Source organism: Strix uralensis, chromosome 5 (assembly GCF_047716275.1).
Source record: "Strix uralensis isolate ZFMK-TIS-50842 chromosome 5, bStrUra1, whole genome shotgun sequence".
NCBI classification, from domain to species: Eukaryota; Metazoa; Chordata; class Aves; order Strigiformes; family Strigidae; genus Strix; species Strix uralensis.
Window position 1 is genome coordinate 25,594,566 of NC_133976.1, and position 20,646 is coordinate 25,615,211.

The window sequence follows — 20,646 nt, forward strand, 5'->3', positions numbered from 1 at the left end:
AGAATGTTAATATGAAAGTGAGATTTTGGTTAAATATCCTGGTGTATATATTTTTTCCCTTTTGGGATAATGTACTGTTTAGAGCACTTTTTTGTTGTTTGTTTTTGCAGTCCTTTATTTAAAAAGTGGAGGGGCTTAGATCATAAATTTTCTCTTTATCAAACCCTTTTGCAAAGTTTGCTGCCAGAGAATAAAAGAGCTTGTAAAATAATTTGGTCAGTGCGAGTTTAGTGTGTTGCCAGTTGGTGCTGTGCCTAGAGCTGAGTCAGGCTCTGCTAGAACTGATATACAAGCAAGTAGCTGTAAGGTCGTGCTTTACTGATATGTGTTGCAGAATTACAAAATGTTATTTTTTATTAATAACACCACTGAAACAAACTGGTAGAAACATTATAGATATTTATAATTACTGTGTTGGGGTTTTTTCTTCCAAACTGGCTAAAAAGGTGACCTTAATAGAATCCATCAGTATGTGTCCTTCAAATGAAAGAAAACACATGTAAAAGTTTGTAATGCATGGCCTAATAGACCACATATTTCATTTGTTTACAAATAAAAGGCAAAGGTTATCTACAGTTGAGTTTATGCAAACTCTTTTGCATATTGCTTATGTTTTCTTCTAGGCTTCACAGTGGACAATTTGTCATGTTTGTGTTGCCTGCATATTTAGTTAGTTAAATTTGGTATGATGTTCAATAAATAGAAATGTTATTTAAGGGGTATGTGCTAGAAGATGAAAAAACAGTTCTGTGTTTAATATTTCCAATATCTTCTCAAGTTGTAGGTACTGCTAAATGATGATTTTTCATCTTTTTCATCTTTCTTAAACAGAAATGCACCTTTGTATTTTATTTATGTATTTTGTAACTATCTAGTGCTAAAGACTCCTTTGAATTAATCTTTTTACTAGCATTTGTAACATATGAAATTGCAAATGTATAATGATTGGAAAAAAGTGAATTTAAACCATTCTTCAGTAGATCAATGCAAATTATAATTGTTACTGTGATTATAAGGGAAGAAGAAATTAAGGATTTTTTTTTTTTTTAATTCCTTACCTGATCATCTTTGTATGGTTATGATATGAGGAGAACTTTATCTATCAAAGGCTGTAGGTATGGCTCAGTCCAAGAATATTTAGAAGGGCTCTAAATAATGTGAATTGAACAAGTTCCTCAAAGGGGGTATATTGGGCCCATCAAAATCTGTCTTTTAACTATCTATTTCTTCCTGAATGTACTGTATGTGTTAATAGGGCGTTTCTTTTTGGTGTTTGATAGTTTATTAGCAGTGGGTAACATGAAGAGTTGATGTTGACCTAGATTCAAGGAACCAATAATGATACTAAAAATTCAAATGCTGACTGACAAAGTGTGTTATTCCAGGAATTTTGAGGAAGTCCAGAAAACATTGGTAGAAACAGGAAATACGTCATTAAAAACTTTGACTCTTGTCCAATTATTTCTAAATAATACGAGGATTTCCAAACGATTATGGCTTATCTCCCAAATCTAGTTCCCAGTAGAAATAGATTTCTTTGTCCCCACTATATCTTTTTCTGGTATTTTATATTTTACATTCAAACCTCTAATATTTGTTTCTCTCCAGTTTCCCCCCTAGTGCTGAGAGACTTGAGATAACATTTTAACATTGTAGGGTCTTGAATGATTATTTAATTAGTCTAATGATCAGACATTTCAGATACAAGAATAAAGGGAAGAAGAGCCAACAATTTAGTGAATGCACTTACTTAGTATTTTGCTTTAAAGATAGATATCAACACAAATATTTTCCATAATGGGGATGATTGGGCTGCGCATCTAATCCACATTGAAGAAGAAGTGGCAAACTACATTAAGACTACTACAGAAGCTTATATATTTCATTTTAAAACTGAATGCTGCCAACAGAGTACCACCAGTGTTGTGAAGCATGTATGTATCCCTAGACTGGACCCACAGGCAGATGGGCTACTGGAACAATGATGGAAACAGTAACTTCATTGACATGAAATTGGTGGCATACCATTCTCTATACAGTAGCAATTCCCCTAAACTAATATTTAGATTTTTTTTTTTTTTAAAAAGCAGCCATAAAATGGCTCAGAAAGGCTTTGAAACTGAGGAGACGAATCTCTAGAAATATAACTGAAGCAAAGGATTTTGCATTTAACATGAAGTGTACCATATGTCTTTCAGGAACAGGAATAATGAGACATTTAATAGCTTTTTAATGCATCTTACTGTGTCAAATTTGAGGCACATATGGTACACTCCTAACTGCATTTTCCTTCTCTTATGGTTTTCTGTTGCAAACAAAGTCTTGAAAATGGAGTCTTTCAGTTCAAATGTTATTATTTATTTTTAATTATCTCAAATACAAGTAGTTCATTTTAAAGATGATTTTACATTTTTTCCCCTCAGGAAAAATTTGGGTAAATTGCTGCTCAAAAAGGAGTGATACAGTAAGAGCTTTAGGTATAATGAATTCTTTTTCAGAGCCAACCATGTACTTTCTGTAGTCTGTTATTCACACCTTGGGTTTATATTTTGAGTAATTTCCTTTAATATCCACTGTATCTTTTGCAAAAGAATTATCTTGGAATAATTTAATAAAAATACAGTTTGTGACCTGAAACACTTCAGAAGGGAACATTTTAAGGTCAGGGATACATGCAAATTGTATTTTGTATTTGCACATACCTGTTGTTTTGCCCAGCATGAACACGCCATTATTTTGTCAGTGTTGCAGGCACCAAGTGTTAGAATAGTGCTCCCTTTCCCACAGGTAAGTGTTGAAAAAATGGAGCAGATTTTTCCTGCAGTCTCCTAGAAAATCAACTTCAAAATCAGAAACAAATTTTCAGTACTGTGGTTCATAAGTCAAGGGAAGCACTAGCAGCTTTTCAGTCCCTCCATTCTGGTTTAATGGTTTTGAATAATGTAACTGAAAGAAGGTAATGAAAGGTGAATTCTGATGATCTTACAGTGTGTATTTTGCAGACTTTTTTTTTGTTTGTTAGACTGATCCAGTTATATTAGCAATACATAGGGTTGTGTAATCTTGGATAAACATGAGATTTTGGGTGGGAAGAGCCTATAAATATTCTTTATTTCACCCTTCGGCATCTGCTTTCTCTCATTGGGTATGCAAACTAACGTGATGGAAGGTTTGATGTTGTTTATGAATGGTACAAAGTAGCTGAAGTTAGCTTGAAGTTATCGTTTTAAAAATACTTTCTTTTCTATTTGCTTTCTAGTGAAGCTGTTGGAGGAATGAATGAATCATAATTGCAGACCATTAAAACAAGGAAAGGCTTAATATCCTTGTACCTGTTTGTGTTGATAAGTTTTATTGCTGAGTGGAATTTCTGATAATTATTTGTTTGGAAATGAGATTCAATATTTGTGTACCATTTTGAGGAAATTAATATCGGCATTAATTGACAGTAACCGTGTCAGGTCCCGTTACAGATAAGAATTTAACCTTAAATACTTATGTCTCCAAAAAGGGAAATCCATCATGGTACAATTAGAGCATAAAATGTGATTAGCAGATATTGATGATGGGTTTTTTGAGTAATCTGTTTGGGCAAGTAGTTTTAGGCTTAATCTGCAGCCTTCTGTACAATGTCAGTTAGGATATCTGTTGAAAGATATATTTTGTAAGTAACTGCATTTTAAAATACACTACAGGGATGCATCAACAAGCACTGGAACTTTTAGAGTATGTTTTTCTTTATCTGTTTCCACCTGTGTACTCCTCTCTGCTCAGCTTTTTAGCTCCTCTCCTACTCTCTGTTTTGTATTTTCCAAATGAAGGACAGTAGTATTTTAGGTTGGTTGTTAGGTGTACTGTCTTCCAACATGCGATAGCATATGGAGTCAGAGCTCTACTGTGCTATCATCTCCATTCATTGTGTTTTCATAGCTCTTGGTGACTAAAATGACTATCTGAAAATGCGTAGTTAATTCATCTTTCACTTCATAGCATCTGATTGGAGAGAGCAAAGAAAAGTCAGAAAGGTGATGGATAGGAAATCTGTTTAGACTACATGGTATCACATCTGTTCTTTGAATTTCAGCTGTGCTTGGTTGGCACCCAAGCAGTCCCTGAGCTGCCAAGCCTTGCAGGGTGGAGGGCCTCAACCCATCTCCCTCTGCTGCAGGAAGCCAGGTGGTTCTCCCTGAGTTACCTGTTCAACGGCATGATGCAGTTTATCCCTTATCCAAGGCACACATCTGTTGTTTACACAGCTGGTCATGCTGCAGTGGTCATCTTTTTGTTGGTTGCATATTGTATAGGAACAGTTTCATGAGACTTGCTACTAGAAGTGAGCTGGCCACACGCAGTGGCTGGAAGGATCAACCTTGCCAACTCCTGTGTTAGAAGAAATGGATGCAACCATCCTTGAACACTGAAAAGTTCTTGCAGAATGCTGATGCTGATTTAATTGGTTTGTTGTTGTAATTTGCCTTGTTGTATCTTAAGAGTATGTGTACTTGGGAGAGGGTTTTTGTGTTGGTTTTTTACACAGAATCCCGTATTGTGTCTCCACTATTGTATCTACAGTAGTAGAATCAGTTCCTGTATCTCTGACTTTTTCTTCTCTCTAGTGTTAATATTGATTGTAGTATTTCTCTATTTTTTTTTTTTTCCCCGGATTTCTGTCTCATCTTCTGTGAGATTATTGGCTGGCTTAAAGATCATTTGAGACAGTGTAGTTTATCCATGAGTTACTTGCAAGTAACTTTAGACTTCTGTGCTTTTCACGGAGAAAAGATTAATTAAGTCTCGTAGGTAAGTTTCAAATTAGCTGCTGTTAATTCAAACTTCATTCTAGCTTAGCTATTGTAAATTTGTGCATAAAAGCTACTTAGTTTAAGTACTTATTCAATGCAGAAACTTACTTTTTCAATGTGGTCACTTGTTTCTCTATAGCAAATATAGCAAACTTGACCTGTGTAATTCTTTCTTATAAATCCATCTTACACAGAAGCAAAATACTAGCTTGTAATCTATTTATAAGGGATTGTTTTGTGTTTGTGTCCATGCCTAACTTTTTCTGTTTCTTTTTTTTCCTCTTCTTTTATTTTAAAAGGTATTTCTCAAGAGTGACCGAGTTGCAAGAATGGTCCACAGTGGAGGATGTTCTGCAAATGACTTCAGAGATGTTTTTAAGAAAAACATAGAAAAGAGAGTCCGAAGTTTGCCAGAAATTGATGGATTAAGCAAAGAGACAGTGTTAAGTTCTTGGCTAGCCAAATACGATGCCATTTACAAGGGAGAAGAGGACTTTTGCAAACAGCCGAATAGAATGGCCTTAAGTGCTGTATCGGAGCTGATTCTGAGCAAGGAACAGCTTTATGAAATGTTTCAGCAGATTCTAGGGATCAAAAAATTGGAACATCAGTTGATTTATAATGCCTGCCAAGTAAGTATTGGTGTCACTCGGTTCTGTTATGTCCAAAATATCTCCCACCTGCCAACAGGTCAAGTGCTTCCTCCCTGTGTGTAGAAGCCTTTATTTTTAAGTACATCTCCACAGTCCAAGGAGATGAGACCCCTCAGAAAGGAATCTTTGCATCATCTGATCACTGGAGAGCACTTGGAAAAAGGGTATGCCAGACTACAGGGATCTATGTCCTAAGTCCTTTTACAGTGTCACAGCTCCAGTGATTTGGGTGTTTCTGCAGAATGTTCTATGGTCTATATACCTGCATACCCTCATATAAGTTACATATGTATATGCATACATTTGTGTGTATGTGTGTACATCTTTAAAAGAAATTTGCTGCCATAAATAGATAGGTGGCAGGTGATTGGATTCAGGATGTTCTTTGCCATTGAGTGTCTGGAAGGTTGGTACATTAGAACTCAATGTGCTTCATTTCAAACGCTATCTACGAAGCTGATTTTCATGTTTTTACTTCGTTGCTTTGTTGGATAACAGTGATGTTCCCCATAAATTACTGAGACCAAGACAACCAGTCTATTCAGTAGTTGTATTTGGATTTATATGTATAATCTATCACTAATCAGTAGTGTAAATGGTATGTAAAAATATTTTATCTGGCCAGTTTTCATAGTGATGCAACTATAAATTAGCAGTTATTTAGGGAGGAGAAAGCTGAAAAAAGCGAGGTATTTATGAAAGTCTTGCAACCAGCCAGCATGGATGTAGCATTTAAACTGAGCTCCCATAGCTATTCTGTCTATAAAATAGTACGCCAGACTACAGCTAATCTGCTTTTCATATATTATGCTGAAGGTTGGCTTGTAGTTATGCGCCATCTTAATATGGGAACAAATGAGGATTCTTGGACATTGTTGCCTACTTCATTTGTGTATTAGTGTGGCATGAAATCATGTAACTCTTCTATGACTGAAACATCTGTTGTGTCTAATGATTCTCAGGGTCGTAAATCCAACTTCGTAATGAAAATATTATAATATTCTGCATCAAATTTTGAGGGCTTTCTGTTTTTACTGTGAGCTCTTTACCAACAGGGTGGAAGGAGACTTCTGAATTAGCAGTGTTTTGAATGGAAAGAGATAGAAAATATTCCTTCTTTTTTTCCTGTTTGCCCCATCCTTCTCCTTTTGTCTCTTAATTCACATACATGTAAGTCATGAAGCTAACCTCTGGGATATGCAGGTTGGTAACAAGATGAAGCACTGAAATCTTGGGGGATAATCCTGCTTATTTGGGTTTTTCGTACAATAGAACATAGAGGCATGGGATAATTCAGTTTGGAAGAGACCTCAGGAGATCATTCAGTTCAACCTCCTGCTCAAACCAGGGTCAACTGTAAGGACAGACCAGGTTACTGAGGGCTTTAACCAATCAGGTCTTAAAATTTCCAAGAATGGAGATGGACTGCTCAAACTCTCTGGGCAAGCTGTTCCAATATCTGAAAACATGAAAAATTAACAATTTTTTTCCCCAGAATAGATAACCCGCTATTTACAGTAGAAACTCTGTATGGATTCCTCCCTCCTCTGGTGTCTGATGATTGCTAAATCTTACTTTATATGTCACTGTGAATGGTCAAAATCTGCTGTTAGTCTGTGTTGTGCTAGAGGAACACAAACAAACGTGACTGTAGAGCTTTGAACAATTAAACAAAAAAATTGTTCCCTTAGTCTAGAAGTGGTTCTGATGATACAGTCCACTAGGTTCTTGTATCTGTATACTTGAAGACTTCTTTACTTTGGTTCTTAATTGTAGGAATGTTGATGGAACAAAACTACTTGGAAAATAGCAACAATTTTCTGTCTGTTCTTGGTCCATAACCTATGGAGAGTCTGAAACATGGCAGTGACTCGTTTTTGTCTTCTACCAACGGTAGAATTTTGAGCACGGGATGATCTTCTTTTCTATTTTTGAATTGCAAATTAAAGAGGAAATAATCTTGTGTTAGGTAGGAAGGGATAAAGACTGATTGGTCATCCTGATGTGTGCAAAGATGACTGAATGACATTAAGAGAAGACTTCTCTTGCTCTTCCTGGTTTTGAGCACTGAAGGTTGTAAAATCTCCTGTGCAGGTCTCCAAAATACACATTGTTTACCCTGGATTTGTATAGGTATTGGAGGAGGGGAAGAAAGGGAGGCCTACTTCTTTGGGAACAGATATAGAATCACGTACGTATTTCAAGCTGGGAAGAATGGAGAGGGAAAGGCTTCAAGCCTATACCCTTCTTATTTGAGGTTCTAGTTTTCTGAAGATTATAGTTTTCCACGGCAAGGATGAGATTACTGTGCTAAAGCAAAAACTTTAATTATGTTCTCCAACAGAGCTTCTACCAACCATATATTTCATATCCTGTTCCTGTGGTCCAGTCAACCACATAATACAGCAAAGGTATGAGAAGAAGCCTGTTGCAAAGAAACCGACAACAACATAGCCCTCCTAGGAAGTGTATTGCAGACAGCAACCAGTCTCTGATAATGTAATGCCTTTTCTCCCTTGGTGAAATTCCTTATTTTTCATTATAGTTTTAATAAATATTTTAGTTTAGGCTGTATCTTATTCCTTTCTATTGACAATGTATTTCTAGAAGATGAGATTAAGTTAGAGTCAGATTTCAGTCAGCACCAGCAGTTTTCATTCTGCCCTAGAAGCCTCTATCTGTCTTTGTATGAAAATGCTCACTTTCATTTCCCTTTGCTGCTGATGTTTAGAATACTAGAGACTTGCAGATAATGATAATCAATAGTGTCTGGGAGCAGTGAGATAAGTGAAAGCCCAAACAGATGTTAAAATTGTATTTTTGATAGAGGTTTTGACGAATTGGCTTCTAGCCTCTGCTTCTAGCAGAGGATCAGATATATGAAATTCTGTGTATTTTGCAGCTCGGAGAAACAGCTGCCCTTAACAGCAAATCATACAGTTATATTTTGTGCAGAAAACTCTGTATTTTTCTTTCCCCCTGTTTTTTTGTTCCTTCCAGCCCTCCGGAAATAGGAAACAGAAAAATGTCTTACAATGTCGATGATAAGAGTAAATTACGCTGCACCTACAGGACTGCTGAGCAGACAAGGATGCTATTTGTAACAGTAGGAGGTACTGTCTGCCAGTATCCTCCTTGTGACCTTCTCTGCATTTAGAAACTTTTTATTGGTTTTCATCAGCTTTTGCTCCCCAGCCTGTTCTAAATGGAGCATTCCCTTCAATTCTTAATCAGACAATTCTGCTGGGGTGTGGGTTACGCTGGTTCCACACAGGTTGCCACTCTCCATCCTTTGTGTGATAGCAGTGAGAAACAGTTCAGTCAATCAGCGCAAGAACTTAATCAAAAATAAAGTAAATAGTAATAGAGCAGCTCTCTGACGTTGTCAAACACAGTCCGCATAGCTTTGAGAATTTTATGCATTTTTCATTGAATAACTTTTTGTCACAATCTTTTAACATACACTAAATGCCCAAGCTTGTCCTTAGGTAGTGAACATTAGCAGAACGTTCACATTAGGACGTTGAAGACTTCTATGAACTCGTTTTCAACTTTACAATTTAGAGCAAGGCCAGCAACTGCTGCCAACCACCTATATCTCTTTGTGATTAAAAGGTTCAATTTTGTAAGTGTTACCACTTTCACCTGATTTTTATTTACATTGTGTTGTCTTGAGATGTGTTTTATGATAAAGAAATTGCCAGTTAGCTGGAACTTAATGAGCTCCTTGACTTGATTTTGAGATGCCTGGCTGCAATGAGTTGTTATGGTTTCTTTGATTTGTAGAGATCAAACATGATACAGTCTTTTTTTTTTTTTTTTTTTTTTTAATTATTCACTGATGTAGAGGATAACTTTGACGCAGAAAGTCAAACTGAAAGTCAGACTCAGACTGATGTGTGGTCATGCACTATTATTACACCACTTCACCAGTACCAGAATTTCTGTACCAGGTAAATCATAACTCCACAGAGAGTTTATTTTATTTTGAAAGTACCTTTATAAGGTTGACTTTTTTGGCTGATCTAAAGCCCTTGTCTTGGGTGCAGAGAGGAGAGAACAACACTGGTTTTCATAATGAAAAGAGTTCTTGCAAGTCATATTCTCTTCTCTGACAGGTAATAAATAATTTTGAGAATAATGTAACAGTTTTTAAGAAGAATTAATTGCTAAGTCTTCTACTGTCAACTTTTTGGGAATCAACCACAAACTAATTCCTCTGGAAATAGCTTTAGATAGTACTTTGCTGCAAGATATAATTTTCTGTTTAAAAGCCTTGTATTGTGTCTGGTTTACATCCTTTGCTATCTTTAGCTTTTACAAGATGTAACTCTTTGTATAAGTGTCTAATATTGAGAATGATGAACTATGTTGTATCTTCCATAATAAATTTTTGTATTTTTAATTATGAGAATATTTTCTGTCAAGAATTTCTCCTAAACTGAAGTCTGCTTATGGTGCTCAATACAAGTGGACTCTTTCGCCCAGCACTTCACTGAAGTCCAGTTAATTTATGCAGTCTTGGAAATAAGTCAAATTAAGGGCAGTTTAATTTGCAGCAAGGCCTTCATGACTTTTAAATGTTTGTAGTTCTGATCCTTTCCTCAGTAAAATCATGAAAAGTAGTGCAGTTATCTCACGGATCACAGAATTTCCCATACTTCTGGATATTTTTCTTAGAAACTTTCATACCCTATATAAATTATAGGGACAAATGCAACTTTATGAAGCACAAAAGATAATGATATCTTTGTACAGAAAGTTTCAATGTAGAGTTGACAATCTTCCAGAAATAAACAAGTGTTAAGATTCCACTTAGTATGTAGTCCAAAACTTAAGCAGATTCATTAATTCTTTAAGTTGAGGCAAGGCACAGGAAAAAAAAAAAGTGGTTTGGGCTGTATGTTATAGAAAGCATACTGTTATGCAGTGTATATATATGTGAGTCTTTTTAGTCAAAAGAAAAAATGCTGGCTCTGTGAGATGTTATAATGTGACCATGGCTTCAGCTGAGCCAGTATCTTTCCGATGGTCACCAATGACTGGCATTACTTATTTCATGATAAATTATACCTGATACAACAAAGTAACCTCTGAAAAATGTTGGCAAGGTCCATTGCTATATTTTCAGGGTACCATCAGGTGTTAGATAAGACATCCACTGATGTCTTAAACATCCCTCTGGGCTGAAAATGTGCTTTTACCTGGCCCAAGATATTCCTACTCTCCTGGGTTTTTTTTAAAAAAAACCCCAACCAACCAAACAACCTCGTGCTGATCACCTGCTTTATACAGAAGATTTGCTGCCTTCAGGCCTCACCTGGTAAGAGGTTACTGCTGGGTAGCCAATGCATGCCCCCAGCATGGGGCAGGGTTTATTTGCTCTCTAGATAAAAGGCAATTTTGTAGAGTTTGCAGAGTAGACAGCAGGTAGGGCAGGAGTGAGGGGAGAAGCTGTCTGGGCTCTCTGGGGGCAGAAGGGACTGCAATGGTATGGGTGATCTCTTGGGAGAAGACAAGCAGTAATTTTATGTGACTGTGGGAGGCTATAAAGTTATAGCTAGTATTCAGGTGCTGACTACATTTTTATATGATAAATGTGAGTCTGGAAAGTTTCTGCACACATGCAATACAGTATGCTTCCTTACAGAACAGGTCAGTGCTTTAAAACTGTCATATATGTCTGTCAACCTGAAAAGTGTTTCATGCCTCTGATAACAGAAGTGTTCAAATGTTCACACTTCAGGCCTGTTCACACATAAACACTATTGATTTCTAGTACCTGTAAATACAAGAACATATCTTTTCCCATGCCCTCCTCATCATAACAGAATCTGCTTTCTGATTGATTTTTCCCTGTTTTCAAGGGGAAAAAAGATCTGCTGCTGTCTGTTCATGAGAGGGCAGAATAATTCAAACCAAATATTTCAATGGAGAAATAAGTTGTCATTTCTCACAGGATTTTAGATGTTGTCTTTTCTTAATGAGATGTCACTCTTGATTACATGCACGTAGGCATTTAATATGAAGTTATTTTAACAGTTACCTTTTTAAATTTTTTTTTTGCTGAGGTGCTTCATTTGTTCAAGAGGTCTGGAGAGATCTTGCTCAAAACAAAAGTTTCAGTGCTTTTGAAAATAGTGCTACAACCTCAAATATTTCTCCTAAGATTACTTCTGTAATAAGAGCATGAGAAATCCAGAGCTAAGCTGAACAATGTATGTCAGGCCAGTTTGGAGTTTCAGCTTAATAACATGACTTCCGATGAAAAAGGAAGTCTTGGAACCCCCAAGTGATTCAGGTCTGTTAACACACACTGACGGTATGTAAATGGGGGGCGGCGGGGTGGGGCGAGTTTTAGCTCCTGTAAACAAGTGTTTTTTCTGTAATAGCAGAGTTTACTTTGGAAAAAAAAGTCTCTGACTGCCCTAAAAGATGTTGATTTGTTCTTATTTAATCTAATGATAGAAGAATGATGGAAAGAATATTAAAGCATCCTCAGAGAAGCAAGTTACTTTTTTAGCATGTTTAAATATCTGACTGTGAACAATGTTTAAAAGCCTTGCAAGTTACATAATGGAGAAGTACTTCAAAATATTTTTCTTTGTAGTTGAAGGAATACTGAGAAAATACCAGAGAGAAATGTGTTGGCAAGAGTAATGCATTTTCAGTGCTTGAGGTATTGCAGTATCCTTCTTACAGTCAGCTATTGGGTGAGAAAAATTGGCTTTGGCATCTACATTTAAAAGGAAGACTTGAGTGGGACATCTGAAAACCATGAATATGTTCAAAAGTTTACTTGTTCAGTATAAGTGTTAAGGAAAAACATTGAGGGATAGCTTTTCACTTTTAATCACTTTTAAGACAAAATTTACATGTGGGTGTTTCTATTATAGAGCATTCTGTGCATATTGTGGCATCTGTTCTTGTGTTTTGTTTGCATCTGTGTGAAGGAGTTGGACATGTATGGTCTCTAGTAGCCTGAGAGACTACCAGCACTTATGGACTAGTGAATTTACTTGGTTTTTCTAAGTCAGCATCCTTCGAGGCCTTTTCTCCTGTATATCACCTTTCTTGACACAAGAGGTAAGCCAGGCTTGACTGAGAATCAGCAGGGAGAAGCTGAGAATTACCCCTAGCCTGTCTTGTGCCTCCTCTGAGGATTGAAATCATCAGCATTGGGATTTTGGCTGCAGATCTTTCTTTCAAGCTGCTTTGTTTTCTAAGACTGTCTTTGGCATTCAGTGAGTGCAGGAAAACAGCAGCAGAATGGGCATAGTAGCATAAAAAAATAAGGAAGTTGGGTTTGGCTTTGTTAAAGCAGATCCTTTTAAGCTGCTTCTATTTTTTACCTTTCCCTGTGTTTCTTGCCCTAAAATATTCTTTTGGAACCTTCATGAGGTAATTAATGCTGTTTTGACATTATCTTGAGTTCCAGATCCAATGGAATTAAGCTTCTCAACACTCGAAGCCAGATATATCCAGCATTTAACTTGCATTTACATTAACATCGCCGGTGCATTTGACTCATCATGTTTAATATTACCAGCTGAGGATAAAGTTCCTCTACTTTGGTATTGAGCAATAAAAATAAATCTTTTCTCCCAAAGGCTGTTGTATTAATTTTTTAAAGTTTTGTTTTTAAGGAGAGATTCTGTGTCTTCAGGTAAATAAATAGAAAACAAATAATTTTTAGAGCCACATTTCCGGAGTGATGGTTAAGTTTATTGATGTGTCTGATTACTAGCCTATATGTGCATTTGAATGCTTATGAGCAAGCTAAATAACTTAATGACCTGTAGCATGAATTTGTCACCTGTTCTGCTTAAGACATGGTAGTATTCTGTATTATTTAGGTTTGTTCCTCTGCAGGGTTTTTCGTCCCGAGGTGTCTTCAGCAGCCAGTGTGAAGCCAGCAGAAGCAGCTAAAAACGCCACAGTAAAAGAATGAGCCTATGTTTCCATATCCCTCTCACTCACTGATACTGAATGTTTAGTTCTGAAACTTAGCTGCTTTTTTTCCGCCCATTTTTGTAATTTTGAAGGGAGAACCCTCTTAGCCATCCCTTCTTGATAGGAAGTTTCTTTGCAACTGGCTGCCTGGACAAGGTTCATACGGGTTCCTGCACTCCAGTCACTCCAGAGGGAAAGATGTAGGTAAATTTGGAAATGAGCCAGCTAATATATATGGTAGATACATATTTTAAACAGAAATATCAAAGCACAGCCATAATAGAGGATAGACTGTCCTATGCAAGAGTAATTGTGTATGTAAAATGGCTGAGGGATCTGCAGCTCCCTGAATAGGCTATAATTTGTGTGTTTATTTTTTATCCTCTAGGGAGGTGTTTTTGTGGCTGTCCTAAAAATGAGAGAACTCTCAGGTCACCTTTTCAGCTGTCTTTTCTGCTGAGGCTGTCCTAATCTCTAGGATCTAATCTCTCAACCTCTAATCTTCCAAGCTGTCCACCCCAGACACCCTCTCACCCTAAAAGAGGATTGATTCTCAACAGAAGAGCTGTCATGCAGGGAGATGCTCCTTGGCCTGTCATTTATTCCCGTATTTTATATTACAAGACTCAAAGGTAGTTGTTCATATCATCTAGATTGAGTCTGGTGTCAGTACTGAGGCTGTCTGCTTCGTGATTAGATGTTCATAATTTCAAACTTCTGACATGTTTACAAGAAAGTGCCTGTTTCTCTGTAGGTCTTCTATAGGTAGGTGGATTATCTTCATTTTAGTTTTCTGCTACAGGCATGAAAAATTCTCAGGCCAACTGAAGTAAGACTTTTTTGGTCAGTAACATGAGTAGAAAGAAGAAAAAATAATTGCAACCCTCAGTCTAAAACTTTACAGGCTACTGGGAAGGAGAAGAGTTAGAGGAGAGTAAAAATAGGATTCATGTGTACTTTGTGTCCTCTATGGGAATCTGTTCCTTGAGATAACAAATTAATTGACTTCCATGCATTTTAGCTATAAACAGGAAAAATCTGAAATAATATTGAGACCACATATTTAGTAGAAATGTTGACTTCTAGCTGCTGTTGAAAGGATCTGTTTTATGGTAAGCGCTCTGGGGCTATGGCAGAAGAAATAGCCTTTGCAAATGAAGTAATGGAAAAGTCCTTCCATCACCTCCAAATAAACTGTTTTCCTAACTGGTCGTGCAGTGCCAAGCTTTTCTAATGTGGGAACACTAGGGCTGCCCATAAATGAGGGAATATAATACTGAGCCACGTCTGAGAGAGCCTCCAAAGGTACACACAATTTCTGGAGTATCTTTGTTTTATTCCTAGAAGCACTGTAAAATCATGCTCCAATCAATCTGGCACAGTCTTCTCCCTGTACTGTCTTTCCTCAGGAGACTGGAGACAGCAGGATCTTGCCTGAAACACCTATCCCTCCTTCGGGAAACTTAATCCAACCCGTATTTCAGTTTTACCATACTGGAGCAACTATTACGTTTTACAGATGGATAGCAGACTTTCTGTAACTGGTGTTTTCCCACTTGTCTGATGTTAGTAGTTTCCTCCCATGCCCATGTTCCCAGGAGGATGGAAGCTGGAAGATTTTAACTTCTATCAGCAGGAGAATGACTCCCTATCTCGCTGCAATTGTTCATCTAGAAAACTGGTTCAGGACCCTGGTGGCAGAGGAGGATGAGTGAGTCCTGTTGTGGGAAAAATGCATGTTGGACACCTCAGATCATGGGACTGGGACCAGCAAAAAGATGAAGCAACAAGTGTTAAGAGTTTGGTGACTCCACCCTGTCCAGAACAAAGGCACCCAGCTGCTGGCCAGACCTTTTTACTTGCTTCTAGTGTGGATCTGTGATGTTGCAGAGAGATTCCTGAGGCTTATCTAGCCTTCCAGCTGGTGCCCTTTGCTGCTTGTCTGTGTGAGCACCAGTCATGTGACCCCGAGGAGATCAAAGGTGACTGTAAGACTCTGAGAGCAAAGGTGGCCCAAGGTGACACATCCAACCTGTACAATTGATGTAATCAGTGAGGCTTTGACCTTTGGTTGTGGCATCTTGTTTTGAGAAGAACTAGTAAGAAGTGATAGAATGAACCTGACAAGAAAGCACGGACATGTTCATGGACAGGATTGCTAACCTAACACAGAGGATTTTAAACTAGGTTTGTTAGAAGATAGGGAGCTAATCTCAGGGTTAAATGAGAAAGCAATGCATGTGGAGAAGATATGGATGGTAGAAGGCTACAAGGAAGATGATAATGTTTCCTCTCAGAAAGAAGAATGTTCGTAAGTGTGTCTACACTAATGCCTACATAATAGTGTCTACACCATTTGGACAACAAAGAAGTCCAGTCTCTGGGTTAAGATCAGCAGGGAAAGTAGTATTGTTATGTTGTGATGGGGGTCAGTTACAGACCACCTGACCAAGAGGATAAGGCTATTAACAATTAAAAGAAGTCTCCTAGTGTCAGGCATTGATCCTCATGGTGGATTTCAGACACCTGCCACCAATCTGCTGGGAGGTTAACATGGCATTGTGCAAGCAGTTGAGGAAGTTTCTAGACTCTGTTGGTAACAGTTTCTGAACACAAATAGAAAAGGAGCAGTTGGGATTAGTGCTGTTTGACCTGCTGCTCACAAATAGGGAAGAGTTGGGGGTGAATGTGACCACAGGTAGCAGCTGGGCTGCAGAAATCACCAGCAGACAGTTAGGAGTTGGAGGAAGGCTGAGAAGGTAAGCTGTGAAGTTACTCCTAATTTAAAGAATTGCTATGCAGAGACCCTTAAGAAACTGCAATGTGGGGAAAAGGAACCCAATAGTTCACTGATTTCTTAAGAAAACATACTAAGAGCTCAGGAACAAGCCATCCTGTTGTACAGAAAGTTTGAGAATTATAGGCTTTGCCTTAGTCCTTCGAAAGACTGGAGCCACAACCTCTTGCAATCCATTTTCACATATGTAAAGGTAGTCACTGTTAGTTAACAGGGATACCAAGAGCAAATCATGCCTGACCAACCTCACTGCTATCTTTCATGAAATGACTATGTGAATAAGGAGAACAGTTAATGGTAATGTACCTTGACTTCGGTAGGACTTTCAACCCATTCACGTTTGTAAGTTGAAGTATGGTCTGGACAAGTTGACTGTTAGAGGGCTTGAAAATTGACTAGGTCACAATGCTGAAAGGGCCGTAGGCAGTGGTTTAAAAGCCTGGTTGGCAGCTGGGAACAGAGTACTCCAGAGTTCAGTGTTTTTATTGACAGCTTGGATGATGAGACAAAGTCTATCTTTAGCAAATTTGTGGACAGTACAAAACTGAAGGGAAGGGTGGTTCAGCTGGCATGCTGAAGCGTTAAGGGTGATCTTGAGCATTAAGCTAACAGAAAGCCCATGGAGTTCATCAAGGAGAAGTGGAAGGTTTTGCAGCTTGCGCAAGGTAACCCTGGGCATGATTCTGGATTAGGAACCAAGTGGTTGAGTCACAGCTGTGCTGAAAAGGAGCAGGAGGTGGGGAGCGGTTTGCAGGATGGATGCCAGGTTGAGTAAAAGCCAACAATATCCTTTCATTATAGATAAGATAATGCTGTGCTACGTTAAAAGCAGCATAGGTAAGAGACAAGGAGTTGTTCTTCTCTGCCTGGCAGTGGTGAGGAAGATAGACTTGTGTAGCCTGGCAAAGAGGAGTCTAATGGATGGTCTAATAGCCTACTGCGAGCAACTTGGGGGGAAGTTTCAAAGGCAAAGATGATGGCACTATTACTGTGTAGTAGAAGATAGTATAACAGGAGTTAACTGTCACAAGCTGTGACTTAGGATATTCAGAATGATCATTGGAGGAAAACTTAAGTATGAAGGTAGCAGAGCAAAGGGAACAGGTCAGCCAGAGAACTTGCGGATTCTCCATCTTGGAGGTTTTCAGAACTTGGCTTGATACAGCCACAGCTGACTCATCTGCTGTTGTCAAGTGGGAGGCTGGACTTGATAACCGCAGAATTGCCTATCTAACCAACATTTCTAAAGCGCTGTGTCTTGCACTTAGATAAAAAATGATGAGAGTTTTGATAGGAGGAGCTGATAGTGATACGCAGTCTTGATGCAACCACCTAAATACTACTGTTCATATTTTTGCTAGGTATCAAAGCCTTGTCAGTTGGGATCTAGCCAAGTACTAGAGAGTACTACTAAGTAGACCCTTCCTTCCTGGTCAGTTGAATTGTGTATGAAGCTTCTTAAATACTGGACTAGCTTTTACCTAGAGTTAGCTTAGAGACAATATGGAGTCTATGTCACTAGGGTATTTTCAAGTAAGTTGGAGAAATATGTTTCTAGGCTGGGCTAAATAGAGTTGGTCCTTCTTTTGGGATAACTGATGTATGAGGTGTTTGTTCTTGGACCTATTTTCTAAGCTTTATTTTACCAGTGAAGTTGTTTATGGGAAATTTCTAATTACATTACTTTTTCAGAAGAATAACAGCTGATTGTAATGGAAAACAGATGTTGGCTCTTTTCTTGCATCACCAAAAAAAAAAGCTCCCCCTGTTAAGGGTATACTAGCTACATGCTCTTAAGCAATATTTTTTCATCTTCCTTGTTAAGGTGTTTTTTCCTCATCATTAAATAAACAGAATATAGACTGAAGATCTATAATCTGTTTTCTTTTGGACCTCACTCAAAACATTAGAACCTTCATAGATATGGAAGTCAGTTTTTAATGGTGCAACACAAATTGTAGATGAAGTTTGCCTTCTTATACATTAACCTCTGGATTAAATCTAATTTTTAGTCCTTACTCAACTATTTGGGATTTTTATTTTCAGGGATAGATATGTACACATCACTAATACCACTGACTTCTAGAAAAAGGTAGCAATACAGAATAGTATCAGCTGATGCTACAGAATTGAACAGAAAGGGAGAAAATGGGATTCTATTTCTGTCATCTTCTAGCTTCTCCACATCATATTTACAAAAAACTTGACCAATATTTCTTTCTATCCACTGATTTTCTTAAATAGTTTTTCTTGAAGAAATTACTAGCTGGGTTTTTGTTAATTACTGATATGATCAGATATTGTATTTGTTTAAATACAGATACAGACTTTCAACTAAATAGGAACATTTTGCCTATTTGAAATAAGAACTGTTTATACGTGGCTGAGTGTTTTGGTCTGTTGGTTTTTTTATGGTGCATTTTGAAAGCAACTTCGTATATAGTTTTTGGAAAATCTGTGATAAATCAGTCCTTCCATTATGAGTTGTCAGCCTGAATTTTAAGTTTTCTATCTAGTTAAGTCAGCTACATGTAATTATTTGGGAAAAAATATTGGCATGACATTCAAGGTGCTTTTGCTTACTTAATGCAATGCTCATTAACATTTATTGCCCTAATTGCATATATTCTCTTCGGTTTCAACACTCCAAAGAAAATCTAATCAGTGATGAATAAAGCAAGAAAACATTCTCTGTGATATTTTTGGAGAGTGAGGAGGGTAAGCAAAAGGAGAGGGGATTTCCTTCTGAAGCAAGGATAACTTCAGGAAAATAAAAAATGCTCTGAGCCCATCTAGGACATAAATAGTTACATACCAACAATGTTTGCATGCTAATCTTTGGATTGTCTTGGATATGGTAATCTCTGTGCAGGGGGTGGGAGAGGAGGAGAGTGGAAGACTTTTTCTAAGGAGGATCAGGACATGAATCATAGCTCATTTAAGGCCCATCACTTCCTGATTAGGGTGGATGTGGGAGGGTGTTCCCTAGACAGAACCTGAAGGCAACTTGCATTGAATGAGACAGCCAATATCTATTTCAGCAGGGTCCGGGGGAAGGTGAGAGGGAGAACAAGAACGCCCATTTCTTTGATCATCATACTCACCAGAGATTACCAGTTGGGACCTCCACAGTATTTATGGTAGTCATGTAGATAACTGCTTAAGTGCTTTTAATAACTCTCTGGAGGCTTCTCTGTCTCTCCATTGATTCCTAGGGACCCTACATTTCTGACTTAAAAGATACTTTATTTGGATGGTAAAATAGGCTCTCTGCATAGCTCTGAAGCTTTTTGCACTCTCTAGCTGTGCCTAGAACACCCATACAGATAACAAGATAAAGGCTCGAGTAGAAAATAAATAAAAGTTAAACTTTTTTTTTTTGTGTGGAAAGTCATAATTTTTGGTGGCAAAGTTGGGGTGGAAAGCATTTTCATAGTTGGCAACTGAGGAGTGACTTTTACAGTGTGGAAGACAGCACTGTGATGAGTGTGTAGAGTCTGTCTTGACAGCATCCCTGAACACCAATATGTGGATGTGAAAACCAAGATACAGTTAGATAAAATAGATTTGCAGTATGACATATAACAGATCTTAATTTTTTCATTCCTGTTAATAAAAAAATGATCCTTTGCATCCACGTCCTTGATTTATCTGTGACACATATTCTTTAGAGTGAGCATGTCTGTAAATACTAAGAACCTGCCAATATTCTCCTTCCTTCTGTCTCAGCACAACATGCTTTTCTCAGGTTTTCATCCTGTCCAGGAGAGCTGGTCGAATATTGTAGTCTCAACCAGTAAGAAGGGCAAACCTGGGTTTTGCCTATTGATCTGTGCAATCATCACAAATGCCAAGAGAGCAAGAGACAAAAAATTCTGTTGCTTGTAGTGACACTTTTGACCTATGCTAAGATATTTTTTCTCTTCTATAATCCACTACTGAGCCACTAATGTGGATCCTAATGTGATTCTAATCACATCTAATTATGGAGTTTAATGTTAATACTTGTTGATTTAAAAACAGTGCTGCTCTTAAACAGTCAGTGGGCTGACTTGTCTTGACACTTTTTTCTGAATGACAGGTTCTGCAGTAAATGATGCAAGTCCTGATGGTGGTATTTTTATGGTGCAATCTTGATATTTTAGATGGGGTTTGGGGGGAAGTTTCTTCTTTTTTTTTTCCTTTTGATTGGTTCCTAGAGAGTTTAAGGGTGGTTTCTACCTGATTCGCTCTATTTAGGAGAAGTGTTCCATCTTTATTCAACATCTTCATGAATGTCCTGGAGAAGGCAGTGGAAGGGAAATCTCAGAGTTTACAGATGATACTAAACTGTTTGGTGTACTCTAATATTGTGCTAGTTGCAGGGAATTCCAGAAGGACCTCACAAAACTGCATGGGCAAAAGCGTGACAGATAAGCTCTAATGTAGCTAAATGTAAAGT

General features: G+C 37.8%; 1 protein-coding gene across 10 annotated transcripts in view; it reads left to right on the plus strand.

Annotated features, from left to right (window-relative positions):
* The window catches only part of CADPS2 (calcium dependent secretion activator 2), a 321,289-nt gene that overhangs the window by 104,213 nt on the left and 196,430 nt on the right, over positions 1-20,646 (plus strand). For all 10 annotated transcript variants that reach the window (XM_074870153.1, XM_074870154.1, XM_074870157.1 and 7 more), the window contains exon 3: positions 5,102-5,434. In XM_074870153.1, coding sequence (XP_074726254.1) covers positions 5,102-5,434 — 333 coding nt within the window. The remainder of the gene's footprint in view (positions 1-5,101; positions 5,435-20,646) is intronic.